We start from the raw sequence: 14,689 nt of genomic DNA, 5'->3' as shown, positions 1-14,689 counted from the left end.
TTCAATTCCTTTTTCTAAGATAGCGAGATTTTTTCCCCATATAATCTATAGATTAAAAATAAAATAAAAACCTAGCTAGACTGCCACAAATAAAAACATCACCATCATATGAAGGGTTTCTAAATATAATCTTATTTCATCTTAAAGTACAGCTGTTTAATTATGCATAAGCAAAAAATTTAACTTTTATTTTTGTGAAGTTTATAAAAAATAATTAAAGTGATAGAGTGAAAATCACAAGATAAAAGAATAACAATTAATTGACAAGTCAATTTTGTTCATACTTCCATTGTTGATACTTTCACCATCACTAACAAAGTGAAGATCAAGGTGGATCGATAGGTGTTGAAGAAAAATAAAAATAAAAATGGTGAGAGAAATTTTTAACAATTTAGTAGAAGTATTAGACCGAATTTCATTCTTAAATATAGCTGTAATTAAACCCTAAGTTTTTTATACCTTAAACAAAAGAGAAGTCTTACGAAAAAAAAAAAAAAATTTCTATTATATATATATATATATATATTGAGAGATAGAAAGTTTGTTCATAATTCTGCAGAGAGTTTAACCTTCTTCTTTTTTTATTTATGAGAGTTTGCATATTTTATAACACTTTTGCTGTGAGTCTTTGAGATCCAATGGGATCCCAAAGGAATTTTTTCCTGCAAATCCGTGTTCTTCCCTTCTAAAATGAGGATAAAACTGTAATTAAAAATTGTTAATTAAAATCAGCATCGCTTCACGAAAAATGAGTTTCAAAAGCACGTTTTTCAATCTTTGCTGGACTTTTTAGGACTTTAACGTTGGTTGAAAATTTTTTTATCTTGTTTCACCAAAAGTTAAATTTTTTTTTTTGGAAGTGCTTCTTAGGTTTGGAAGCCCCCAAGAAGCTCCCCCAAACATGCACTTAATTTTTTAAAATAATTTTTAATAAATTATTTTACGGTATTCTCTGTTGTCCTTCCCGCCTATTACCGTATATGAAAACTAATTTTTCTCTTCTTAAATGCATTTAAATATCTCCTTTGTATATGTTCAAACCGTTTAAATTTATTTTTTCTTATTTGACCAGTGATTCTTAGGCCGATATCTGCTAATCCCATCATTTTACACTACTTTTTGTCACATCCCACCATCTAATTGATGTCGGACGAAAAATCTTCACTTTTTCTTGATCTGTCATGTTTGCACTATACAAGTTAAGTTGTATAGAAAAAATAAAAATAAATAAAAAAATAAAATGATGTTGCAAAAAGCAGGGAAAAACCGGGAAAAAAAAATGGCAAAAGAAAAATGTAGACTGATAATTATATATGTGCCAGTAGATCGACATGGTTGTGGACTTGTGGGACAAATACAGATGGATGATTAAAAGGTGGCTAAACCTAAAAAGAGGAATTGAAGCTGTAAAGCACAGAGAATTATAGATGGCTCAGCCTATATGTGTGTGTGTGTCTATATATATATATATATATACACACGTATTTTATGGCGGGTAGGTGTGGGGGACTCTTTGGAATGAAATTTGCAATGTCACGCTCTCATGTGCTATTACAAAAGTCCTCTACAGAAACGACAAGGCGAATGCTAGAAAAATGCCATAAATATTATACATATATATGGACGCCCAAAGATGATAATCTTTAGGCCTCGAGATCACAAATTAAAAATAAGAAATACATAATTCAGATTCATGTTGTATAATGGATTTCGTGACAATGAAAACATTTCAAAGGATTCGACTTTAAATAATGAAACATTAATTATGGTCCTAATGTTTTACTTAATACCTTAACCTTGGGTTGCATGGAATAGTTGTTACAACAATGCTATCATAGTTCATAAATTAAACCTACAACATTCAAAGATTTTTAGATTATTTAGACATATTTTGAGTGATAAATCTTTTACTAGTATGACCTGAATCATTATATTTTTAATTTTTATTTTATAAGACAATAGGTGTTAGATGTTAGATAATAAATGAAAATAGTCAAAATCTGATATTCTAAAATCTATAAAAAAAAATTACTAATTCACTAATTATCGAGACAATTGCTATCATATTTTTAGTTGACAACCCACTTTTTAAGACTGTAGAATGGTGGAAAGCTTTGACCATTATAACCATGTATAAAGAGATAGTGGCCACAACTTTGCCTCTTTTCTTTTTTATTTATTTTTTTTTTTGAAGGGTTATTTGGTCTTTCTAGAATGTGGGTGGTTTTCTAGAGTGGTCTCCACAGAATATTCCAGAGGATGGTCTGTTTTATCAAATTTGTAGCACCAACCCTAAGTTTTTATTCAGAAATTCTTCACCAACCCTAAAGTTCCCCATACCTTGTTCTTTCGTTTGGAACGCTACAACCTTTGATTTTGTGTTCAAGACGACCTCGAAAAGAATCCCACTCTAGTTTACTGTAATACTACTGTACTACTATTACTATACAAAAGCCTGGTGGGTCTGTCTCTATTATACATGTGTGTATTCATCAGTCTGACAAACGGCTACTTTGATAAGTATAGTTCACATGTCAATTTATCTCCAATTTCTCGTTTCCATGCTCATAATATCACGATAATTTCAACTCTAATTGAGGAAAGGATCTCCACCGTTAATCTAACTTAATCTCACATGTTGGTGTGATCATTAACAGTCAAAACACTCCATTCATATTTCATAGGAATCTGTATTCTAAAATGAATTTAGTATCGCTATAATCATCTATTGTCTCCCTTAACGGTCCAACACCACGAGGCAATCCTGACCGTCCAATACACTGACTATTTATGATCTTGTTGAATTTTATTGATATGATTGGCAGTGTCACCAACCTTTTGCTTTTCATTTTTTTCCCCAACTATTTTACTCAATTAATCTATCTTCCCAAGGTCTTTGCAAGCTGAAACCAACTTTACTTTTCTTCCAAACAGAACACTTTCCTCTTCGTTACTGTCAAAGCTCTCACACACACACACACACTCTCTCTCTCTCTCTCTAACTTCATTGTTTCTCTGAGCTTTCTCAAACATCAATTGGGGTTCTGGTGAAGAGAAAGGTAAGCCCTGTGAAACCCATCTCTCCATTTCTAACGGTCACTTTTTTTTTTTTTTTTTTTTTTTTTTTCTTTCTTTTCTGGAGATGTTAGCTTTGATTTTGTTCATTTTAGTTCATTTAAACTCTCATGCTCTTGTGGGTTGTTTGAATGATGAAGGTTTTGCTCTTCTTTCATTCAAACAGTCCATTAAAGAAGACCCACAAAGGTCATTGAACAATTGGAACTATTCTGATGAAAACCCTTGTTCTTGGAATGGTATTACATGCATAGAACAAAGAGTTGTGTCTCTTAGTATTCCAAAGAAGAAACTTTTTGGGAATCTATCTTCTGCTCTTGGATCTCTATCTGAGCTTAGGCATGTAAATTTAAGGAACAATAAGTTCTTTGGAAGCTTACCTGTTCAGCTCTTTCAAGCTCAGGGGCTACAAAGTTTAGTTCTTTATGGAAATTCATTGTCTGGGTCTATACCATCTGAGATTGGGAAGCTTAATTATCTTCAAAACTTAGATTTATCACAAAATTTCTTCAATGGGTCACTACCTAGTTCTTTAATTCAGTGCAAGAGATTAAGAACACTTGATCTCAGTCAAAACAATTTCACTGGTTCTCTGCCTGATGGGTTTGGGGCTAATTTGGTTTCTCTGGAGAAACTCGATCTTTCGTTCAATAAATTCGCTGGTTCGATCCCTAATGACCTGGGAAATTTGTCTAATTTGCAAGGAACAGTTGATTTGTCTCACAATTTGTTTAGTGGCTCAATCCCAGCTAGCCTTGGAAACCTTCCTGAGAAGGTTTATATTGATCTCACGTACAACAAATTGAGTGGGGCAATACCACAAAATGGTGCTCTAATGAATAGAGGACCAACAGCTTTTATTGGAAATACTGGCCTTTGTGGCCCCCCATTGAAGAACCCATGTCCACCTGATACTCCTGGTGCTAGTTCACCTTCCTCAATTCCTTACTTGCCGAGTAACTACCCGCCAAATGCTGGTGATAATGCCGGGCATGGGAATGGAAGAGGACTAAGCAAAACCGATATAGCCGTAATTGTTGTGTGTGATGTGATTGGAATTTGTCTTATCGGGTTGTTGTTCTCGTATTGTTACTCGAGGTTTTGCGCTGGTAGTAGAAAGGACGAGAACGGTTATGTTTTCGCGAAGGGAGGGAAGGGAAGGAAGGAGTGTTTGTGCTTTAGAAAAGATGACTCCGAGACTTTATCAGAAAATGTAGAGCAATATGATCTTGTGCCACTTGATGCACAGGTGGCATTTGATCTAGATGAGCTTCTGAAGGCATCTGCTTTTGTTCTCGGAAAGAGTGGGATTGGGATTGTGTACAAAGTTGTGCTTGAAGACGGCCTTACCTTGGCTGTGAGAAGATTAGGGGAAGGAGGTTCGCAAAGGTTTAAAGAATTTCAGACAGAAGTAGAAGCAATTGGGAAATTAAGGCATCCTAATATTGTGAACCTCAGAGCCTACTATTGGTCTGTTGATGAGAAGCTGCTCATCTATGATTACATACCTAACGGAAACCTTGCGGTTGCAATTCATGGTAAGTCTCACCAAACCCCTTGCCTGTAATATTGTGATTTGTTTTTTTGGTAAAATGTAGTTATTTTTGTTACGTGATTTTGTATAGGCATTGTTCTAATTTTGATTGTTGTGAATATTAATGTCATTAGGAAAGGCTGGAATTGTATCTTTTTCTCCACCATCATGGTCTATTCGGTTGAAAATAATGAAAGGGACAGCAAAAGGGTTGGTTTATCTACATGAATATAGCCCCAAAAAATATGTCCATGGAGACCTTAAGCCGAATAATGTATTGCTTGGACCGAATTTGGAGCCTCATATCTCTGATTTTGGACTTGGGCGACTTGCCAATATAGCCGGAGGAACCCCAACCCTGCAATCCAATCGGATTGCCGCTGAGAAACAGCACCAGAGGCAACAAAGCAATGCATCAGAAGCTATGACAGCGAATTCGGCCGCAAACTTGGGATCCTATTACCAAGCTCCCGAGGCACTGAAAGTGGTGAAGCCATCACAGAAATGGGACGTTTACTCGTATGGGGTGATCTTACTCGAAATGATTACCGGAAGAATGCCAATAGTCCAAGTGGGTGCCTCGGAAATGGATATCGTTCATTGGCTTCAGCTTTGCATTGAAGAAAAAAAGCCACTTTCTGATGTCTTGGATCCATATTTAGCTCAAGATGCTGATAAAGAAGAGGAGATGATTGCAGTTTTGAAGATTGCAATGGCATGCATACAGACCAGCCCTGAGAGGAGACCGACAATGAGGCATGTCTCCGACGTTTTGGAGAGATTGGCTACATCAGATGAATGAAAATTGCTACCTGGTTTCTAAAATTCAGATTATGAATGAAGCTTTAAGTTGCTGTCAAACTGATTTGGGGTCTTGAGAAGATGGTTTAATTCGAATTTCGGTGAAAATATGACAATGGTGAAGCAGTCCAAGGGAAAAAGAATTGCATAATAGTTTGGTGAAGATAGAGTTCTTGACTTCATTCAATGTAGGATCCTATAGTTTCTCATTGTAGATGTGCTAGGCAAAGGTAGGTCTGCTGTAAGAGTGGGAGATTGAAATTGTTTGTGTGGTGCGTTGGCTGTTGTTATATATATGTGTACTGGAAGGTTGTCTTCTTCTTCTTGCTCTTATTGTAGACCTTTTGTCTGCTTGTTGTTTTTCTTATTTATTGAAATAATTATTTGTTTGTTGTTTCTTTGCATCTGTTTAACCTATTAGCATATGGTGGACGTGTGAAAGATCATAGATGATCATGTGAAGAATCACAGATGAAATGACCACATGTGGGTGTAGAAAATAAAGGAATAGAAAAAATATTATATTGTAGGTGTGTAAACCCTAATTTGTTTATAAGGAATATTATAGTATTTTTATAATCTAGCGGTCCCTCAAAATCAAGTGAGCATGAAACTAATTTGAGTTTGGAGACAAATCATAAAAGAGGTGGTGAAACGTGAAAACCACTCGAGACACATTGAAGCGCGAAGGCGTATAGGTGACGAATTTGTTGATTGTGCTTTGGGAAGCCCATGACTGTTGATGGCGCGCGACATGCAATGACGGAGTTGTGAAGATTTCACACGTTGAGGCGTGAGATTATCGGTGTTGCGCGTGGAAGCACATAAAAGAGTGAGATTACCACTTGAGGTGCATAGTGGTTCGGTAACGGAACTGGTTGGACACTGGTTGGACACGTTGAAGCACATAATAACACAAACAAAAACAGGTAAGTCACATGAATTTCATTATGATAATGAGCAAAATGTAAGTATAGAGTTTTGAGTGAATAACAATCGCCCTCCCTGATACTGTTATATAATTAGAGTTACAAAATAAGTGTAAAAATGTCAAAATACTTTGCAAAAAATTTGAAGCAAAGTTGAATTAAGAGTTCAGAATATATAACAACCGTCCTCCACTGGGTCCTTCATATCACTCTGTACTTTTTAAATTTTTTTTTTTACTATTGTGTACTTTTCTGATTTAACTATATGACTCAGACTGATTTGAGTGATTTCCCATCAATTTTGTATTAAAAGCCCATGGGATTGCATCGAATTTGTATTTTATGGTAACATTTTGGTGATATCCAGTAAGAAAGCATTAGCTTATTTCTTGACATTTTAATATGAGCATGCTTAAAATATATTTCGTCTGTTTCAATTTAGATGTCGTCTTTGAAAATTGTGACTCATATTTTAGTGATATTTAGTAAGAAGGCATTACGTTATTTTTTGATATTTCAACATAAACATACTTAAAATATACATTCTTTGTCCCAATTTAAATATCGTCTTTTAAAATTGTGACTCATTGTGAGTCACAATTTTTCAAAACGATATTCAAATTGGGAAAAAGGTAATATGTAATATGAAGTAACGGAGACGTTAACATAATCATTAAATATTCCCTTTAGATGCTTGTATCTAGCATTTTAGTATGGGTTCAATTCTCTTCTAATTTTGTAAATTCTTGACTTAAAATGTTATTTATATTATGAAATTAAAATAAATAACTGAAAATTTATCTGTTAATTACAAATTCAAATAACAAATAATTGCGAAGGTGGAAGTCATAATAGAATGTGCTCTCTCGTGACCATGACTTTCTCCTAATTTGGTATTAATGACGTGACTTTGAATTTAAACACTAGCCTGTTATCTGTACTCTGTCACCAGTTGTCAAGACTTTTAAAGATAATAAGTTAAATAACTTTATTATCGTTCCAAATCTATGGCTAACAAGGATAGTATTAAAAAAATTTAAAAAAAGATAGAATATAGCCAACTCACAACCAGACATCACAAGACTGGTTGTGATTGAAAAGCTAGAATTATAGAACTCGTACGGAACCAAGTGGAAACGTATTTAAGGTTTTAACCTTATTAGTATGTATATATATATATATACTCCACAAAGCGATTAGAATTTGAACTGTTCGTGTCTCTGATAGGCCATCAATAGATTCAATACATGTGTAATTTGACTTTTAATAGATCTGCTTGTCGGAATGTCGTTTAGTCAATTCAATACAGCACTGTAATTTCTACTCCTTTTGTGTCATAAATTGCCGCCATTCATGCTTGAACTAACTTAGAAATTTTCTTTTTCTTTTTTTATTAGCCACCACTATTTTAATGTATTTTATGGCTCCAAAAATGTCTTGTTTTAACTTTTATGTAGCAAAAGATTTACAAATGCTATATACCATCTTTGCAATTTAAACACTGTGGTCCATCATAATTAATGGAGCGACCAATTTTGCTTTTAAATATCTTTTTGAGGTTTTGTGAAATTATGGCCGGAATTTTGTATTCGCCCAGGTCATAAATCCCAAACATTGACTTGAGAGTCGTGGATTCAATTTTGGAATTATGGTGGTTTTAAAATTTGTGGTTTTTTACGAGAAAATATTCAAAATATAGTTTAGAGAAAGGGAAAGAGAGGTGTTGGCGGCTAAACATGTTTGAATGTAGAATTTACGGTGAAACACGTAAATTTTTATTTTGTGTGTGGCGCGTATGTATATTTCTGTCAATTTCTTGATTTCGATTATAATTTGGATCTTCTATATTACAAATAATAAAGAATAATCTTATCTGCACGCTGTGGTAGCTGAAAAAATTAGAGCCTTGGTTACCAAACAGATCTGTGTCCACTTGACATGTCAAAAATGTAAGAGCTGCCATTTTCATTTCCAATTTTTTTTTTTTTGGCATAAAAACACTAATAAGACCAAATGAGAGTGAGAGACTGCAAATGCCAATAAAGAGAGAGCAAGAGCTTCATTCTTTACGCACAATCCTAATGCGCTTCACACAATCTACAAATTCCCTGTTCAGGTAATTAAAAAACACAATTAGCAAACACATTGAGTTCAGCCAAAAAATTAATATATATATATTCAATGACGATGGTGTCAGGCCTCTTCAACATCCCATGACCACTATTGGGCAAATGCACTGTCCGGTCCCATATGCATTGGACCATTTTTGAACTTTTGATTCAAGGGAATTCGAACTTTTGACCTCTAAAATGTAAGGTAAGAGTCTTTGATATTAGGTTAACGTGAGTGAGATATTTGCAATTAGGTGACAACCTATTTTACATAGATTTGGGTACGTGTACGGACACATGTATGAATTCATGTGTCGGACATGTCAAATCTCCAAACAGAATAATACATGGACACGGTTAAATATTCATTTTATTAATTATTTTATTATTTTTTAGAATGAAGTAATATTTTTATGTAATAAAATGTTCAATATAGACATTTAACTCATTTTAAAGTAAAATATAATAAAATTGAATTATTGGATAAGTTTTTTTACTGGCGGATCTAGGGATGGGCTCCAAACAAAAAAAAAAAATTTACTATAACTAATTTTAGCCAAGCCCAAAAAATAAAAATTTATTACTACTATTAGTCCACCCAAAGAAATATCAATCCACTCATTGGCAGTATCTGGATTTACCCTTGCACCTTTTTTGTACATATCTAATTAAAAGTGTCCGAACGCATATCCCACGCTCATATCCGAATAATATGGGTTAATATTTCGCTACTTTTGAAGTGTGATGTAACATAAGTCTTACAACGTATGAATGACAATTCATAAAACTTTAGCATATATAATTATAATAAAAAAACTTACTTCCATGGGATATCACCAACTGTCCTCCAATTGTCATCTCTGTCCTTGTAAAACAGAGAAAATTCTGACCCAGCCTGGAACAGCCTCAAACCAGATTTGGACTGTTTGCCTAAAGAAGAATTAACATTAAATTATGTCAACAACTTATAAAAGAAAAATCAGAAGCTCATGAAGATTTTACCACCCACCAAACATATCCTCAAGTTTTAGTGCAAGGCTTGAGTAACCCATATGATCAAGCATACAAATTTTCCTTCCAATAATGACCCCATCCATGTTAACCTTCACATAAGCCCAGCGCTCTTTGCTTTGCACACCCTCTGTTTCATCATCACAATCCTCTGCTAGACTCTTTGGATATTCCATGTTTGCCTTTTTCAGCTGTGGGTTGAACTGGTTCCAGTCTATCATGTCACCATAATCATCTAGGTTACACCAATTCAAATGCCAGATTTCATTAGCACATTTCTAACTACTACTTATTTTATTTTTTATTTTCAAAAATTCAAACAAAAAGAATGCTTGAATACTTAATCTTCCATTTGGGGAGGGTGTTGGGATCAAGTGTTGTACAAGAATCAAGGGCTGTGATTTTGATCACATCCCTTGATTGTCGTATAACAAAGATCCTGATCACAAAGGTTCACTTACTTACAATATTACCCTTAACATGTTCGAATACTTAATCTCCCATTTGGGGAGGAAGTTGGGATTAAGTGTTGTACAACAATCAAGGGCTGTAATTTCGATCACAACCCTTGATTGCCGTACAACAGAGATCCTGATCACAAATGTGCACTCACCTACAATATTACCCTTAGCAGGCTCGAATACTTAATCTCCCATTTGGGGAGGGAGTTGTACAACAATCAAGGACTGTGACTTCGATCACAACCCTTGATTGTTGACCACAGAAATTCTGGTCACAAAGGTGCACTCACCTACAATACTTAATCACCCATTTGGGGAGGGAGTTAGAATTTAGTGTTGTACGACAATCAAGGCCGTGATTTCAATCACAACCCTTGATTATTGTAAGCAGAGAATCCTTGTCCTTTAGGGAGGAATCGATGAGAGATCTGACCATTTGGGCTAATGACCTATTGATTACCTCAACTACTTTAGTGTACTTAATTTCCCCCAAAATCACAGTCAAATTCTACCAAGTTTGGCACTAACTAACTTATCCCTCCAGTACCTTTTTTGTTTTTTTTTTTTTTGGAACTTTCAATTACTGGATGAGTCCTTTATTATTCCAAGTACAATACATTCCCAAATCATGAATTTTCCATCATTATATATAAGATTCAATAAGGTTCAGAATGTTGCATTATATGTAATAAAAAAAAAAATTAAAAAAAGAAAAGAAAAAAAAAAAGCCATATAATTAAAAAAGAGTACCTTTTCCAGATGTATGATATGCTTCAGGCTGCTGAGTTCTAAGACTAAGGCCCAAGTCAATTAGACCATCATCCTCCTTGGCTTCATAATAAACTGAGTGAAGAGTTGCATGGTTTAGAAGGTACCCTGATGCATTTGACTCCATGTATAGAGTTTTTTTATTAAGTAGAGACCTACATTATATACACACACATACACACATATATATACCATGCGTTGCCGGGAAAAAAAACTAAACTTGACATCAGAAATGCTAGTGGAAGTGGGGGCTAAGTGACCAGACATGGAAGACAAGAAAGCCTTTACCCCATTATCAATCATGCAAATAATAACTCAAGGAAGTAGAAAAAGATGAGAAGAACAAGTGATGGCCAGAATGATCCTAGCAAAAGTTGTTTTGGATTTGCATCCCAACATTGCTACAAAGATCCATCTTTTCTGCTTCCAATCTGGCAACAAACAAAAGCAAGACAACAAACTAGTATAATGTGAATTGAGTGCTGATAGGACTAACATATAAACAGTTGACATGGTTTTTGTGACTTCTCGCATCGCCTCAGAATATATGTAGACGTCTCTTAACTATATAGACGCGTTTTGAAAATCGTAATATATACTCTCTCCATCCCACTTTAAATGTCGCCTTCGAAAACCATGACTCACAAACATCACTTTAAATGTCGCATTCAGAAACCGTGACTCACAATCGATTCCCGAAAACTACATTTAAAGTGGGATGGAGGGAGTACAACTTTTAGGAATCTAAAATGATGAAAATAAGTGGACAATTGGTAGTGTATATGCTGATTGGGGGACCCATATGTAGGCTAAACATCTTACCAATGCCATGCATTCTTTCATGGGCAAATATGATCCAAACAGATATCTGTGTCAATGCTTGTCAGGGTTTGGGCTCCATCTCCATGTGAATTGTAAAATCACTTCTTCTTTTTTCAACAATGTAGGGAGAAGGAACAATCCTTTTACCATTTATACGAGGAACAAAAAAAAAATGACAATTATATCATTTTCCTAGTTTAGTAGGAGCAGTGACAGAGCCAGAAATTTATTAGGTCAAGTATTTAAGAAATTTTCTTAGGACCATGTGAGTGTGTGCAAGACGGAAAACTGAAAATAAAAGTGCATTTATCAAGATTCAATAATATGCCATTATTCGCAAGAAGATGCAGTAAATAAAAATTTAGAAACTCAAGTTCAAAAAATTGCATAAATAAATTTAATGCAATAAATAAATAAATAAATAAAAAGAGAAAAAATAAATGAAAATAAAAAGAAGATTACCATGTCATACATGAGTGCAAAGGAATTTTTAAAGAAAAATAAATAATGAAAAATGGAAAAGAAAAAAAAAAATTCGGAAGAGAAAATTAGAATTTAATTGAAGAAGGATAACGCAATTTTTTTTTTTTTTTTTTGAAAGGATCCTGTGATTTTAACCATTTGTCCGCTGTGCTCTCTACAATGACTGCTAATTCCTTGTATTTTATGTACCATACTAACCCGTGTAGTCATGGGCCGTTTTAATCCAGTTGTGGGCCCATGGGCAGGATTCACCCAATAGACAACCAATATACAGGTATAAGCATGGAAATGGAAATTCAATTAGGTTAACCCAAATTCATTTACTTTTGGGCCTCTTTGCTTGGTTAAAGTACTGGTCCAGGTTATCTTGTTTCCTCTTCTATTTTGTCGGGCCACTGGGCTGGGTTTTATGTAGTCCATAAGCTTATGGGCTCTTTTTTAATTGCATTTCACTTTTTTACGAATTTAAATAAAAAAATTAAAAAAACTAATTATTATTATTCTTTATATAATCCATCTTCTATTTCTTACGACTTCTATGTACCGTACACGTGGAAGACATGAAAGCAAAGGACCCGAAAAGAGAGAGAGTGCATGCATGCCAAATGGAATACATGCAAGCAAAGAATTAGACGCGTGGAATACATGCAAAACTCATGGTTTTTTGTTCCTCTGTGGAGGCAAAATTTGTTCGTTTTGGGAAGTCAGTGAGTGAGATCAGACGGCCATGATGGAAATTGTAAATCTGAAGTACTGTAAAGACCCTAACCTCTCCCTTCCCTCCTGAGCCAGTTTTATGGACTATCCCATCGGGAAGATGAACCCAGGTGAGGCAAGGCTCAACAATATAAGTGCTGTTTGTTTATGAATTTCATAGGAAGTTGAACCAGCTGAGGTAAGAAGACTCAAGCATCAAGTATTCATGGATAAGATTGAATTGGGATAAAATTGAACCACTATCATGTATTCATGGATAAGATTGAATTGGGGTAAACTTATCCTTGTCACACAATCAGGACGGCTCAATATAATACGAGTTTAGGTGAAAAAAAATAAAGTGACCTTTTAATTAAATCTATTTATATATTTATGTCAATTAATTATTTGTTTAGTAATTTTTAATTTATTAAAGATTTTCTAAACCCTAGTTCTATCATTAATTAATTGGCTAGTCATATTTAACAATATAAATAAAAATTATAAACAAAATATATAATTTTCTGATAACAAAAATTAATAAAACTATAAACTAATTTAAGTTATAGAATAATAAAAACTGATTTTGAATAATTTGGTCTAATGCTTCAATAAATTCTTTAATAGAATATAAGTATATTCAAAATTTTCTTCTGGAGTAAGATTGTGAGATTGTAAATTGTAATTGTGGAGAAGATGAAAAAATATATATATTTATAATGAGAGAGGAGAAAAAATATGTGAGGAATAAAAAATAAAAAAGAGAGAATAAAAATTAATAGGATTCTTAGAAAAATATAAAAAGTTTCACCAATTTTCACTTAAATATATATTTAATATTTAATTTTAATGTATGTATAATATATATGCTGATGTAACGAGGAAAAAAAAAAAAACCCCGAAAAGAAGATAATACAAAGATAAAAATATTTTGCGCACATTATTAAATTTTGTATTTGTTGAGATTTAATGATATAAGGAAATAAGATATTTAGGTAGGTTATAATGTATAAAGAAAAAAAAAATGGGGGGCCCGCAAAAAAAATAAAGAATAAAAATCTTTTAGGTCAAGTGTCAAATATCTCTATACGTAGAAGTTTAATAATTAAATAAAATACTATAATTGTTTTAAGAAAGTTATAATATATACAGAAATAAAAAATTATAGGGCCTTCTTATTATTGGCTGAAGCCTTAGGCAACTGCCTAATGCCTAAGGCTACCTTGCACACAATACTTTACAACGGGTGCTGGCACCTTGCTCTCGTTACTTTTCTTACTTCATGTGACTTAGATCCCCACCACAAGTAGATATTAAGTGCGTGGAGTATATCGTAGCATTACTATATTTACTCAATTAATAATAAAAATTGTTCTTAATAAATTTTAAAAAGTACATCTAGATTTGATATGTATACTCAGAACCGAATAAAAATCCTTTCCATCCCAACATTTTCTTCACCTATATGTTAATTTTTTCCTATCCTGTGTTAAAAAAAAAAAAAAAAAAAAAACCTACCGGCTACATGGTTTTATTCCCTGAGAACTTTGACATGTCCATGCCCACTCACTCAATACAGGCAGGGGCGGCTAAGCCTTAGACAAGTTAGGCGGTCGTCTAAGGCCCGACCAATAAAAATGCCTCATAATATTTCATTTATTTATATATTATAACTATTAAAAAATAATTATGTTCATTATTAAACATCGACAAATAGAGATCGAGATTTGAGAGTGATCTAAAAGATTTCTATTATTTATCACCTTCTTCTTTCTTTTTTTAGGATTCCCAAAATTGTTTCCTTATATATTATAAGTTATCTAAAAATTTTATTTTCTTCTATTATTAAACCTCAATCAATAGAGAAATTTAATATTAGGCCCAAAATATTTCGATAATTATATTACTTTTTTCTTTTACTCTCTCTCATCCTTATTACATGAGTGTATACACATATATACATATATATTACTCCTCGTTATCATTACACCAACCATA

The 14,689-nt window shown here is 33.5% G+C and overlaps 2 protein-coding genes across 2 annotated transcripts; one reads left to right on the top strand and one right to left on the bottom strand.

Annotated features, from left to right (window-relative positions):
- Positions 1-2,860: 2,860 nt before the first annotated feature.
- Positions 2,861-5,806, top strand: LOC132302580 (receptor protein kinase-like protein ZAR1). The gene is made up of 2 exons (XM_059799486.1): positions 2,861-4,613; positions 4,744-5,806. The coding sequence occupies exons 1-2, from the start codon at positions 3,143-3,145 to the stop codon at positions 5,409-5,411; spliced, it is 2,139 nt and encodes a 712-aa protein (XP_059655469.1). The 5' UTR covers positions 2,861-3,142; the 3' UTR covers positions 5,412-5,806.
- A 2,592-nt stretch (positions 5,807-8,398) lies between these two features.
- On the bottom strand, positions 8,399-10,853 carry LOC132304652 (auxin-responsive protein IAA32-like). The gene is made up of 4 exons (XM_059802393.1): positions 10,673-10,853; positions 9,460-9,696; positions 9,272-9,380; positions 8,399-8,447 (listed from the first exon to the last, which is right to left on the bottom strand). Exons 1-4 carry the CDS (start codon positions 10,815-10,817, stop codon positions 8,399-8,401), a joined length of 540 nt encoding a protein of 179 aa, XP_059658376.1. The 5' UTR covers positions 10,818-10,853.
- Positions 10,854-14,689: the final 3,836 nt, after the last annotated feature.

Source organism: Cornus florida, unplaced genomic scaffold (genome assembly GCF_030987335.1).
Source record: "Cornus florida cultivar Cherokee Brave unplaced genomic scaffold, ASM3098733v1 CherokeeBrave_3.0.0_Hap2_Chr04, whole genome shotgun sequence".
Taxonomy (NCBI): Eukaryota; Viridiplantae; Streptophyta; class Magnoliopsida; order Cornales; family Cornaceae; genus Cornus; species Cornus florida.
Note: the sequence above shows the minus strand (reverse complement) of the source record. Positions and strands in the feature narration are given on the sequence as shown.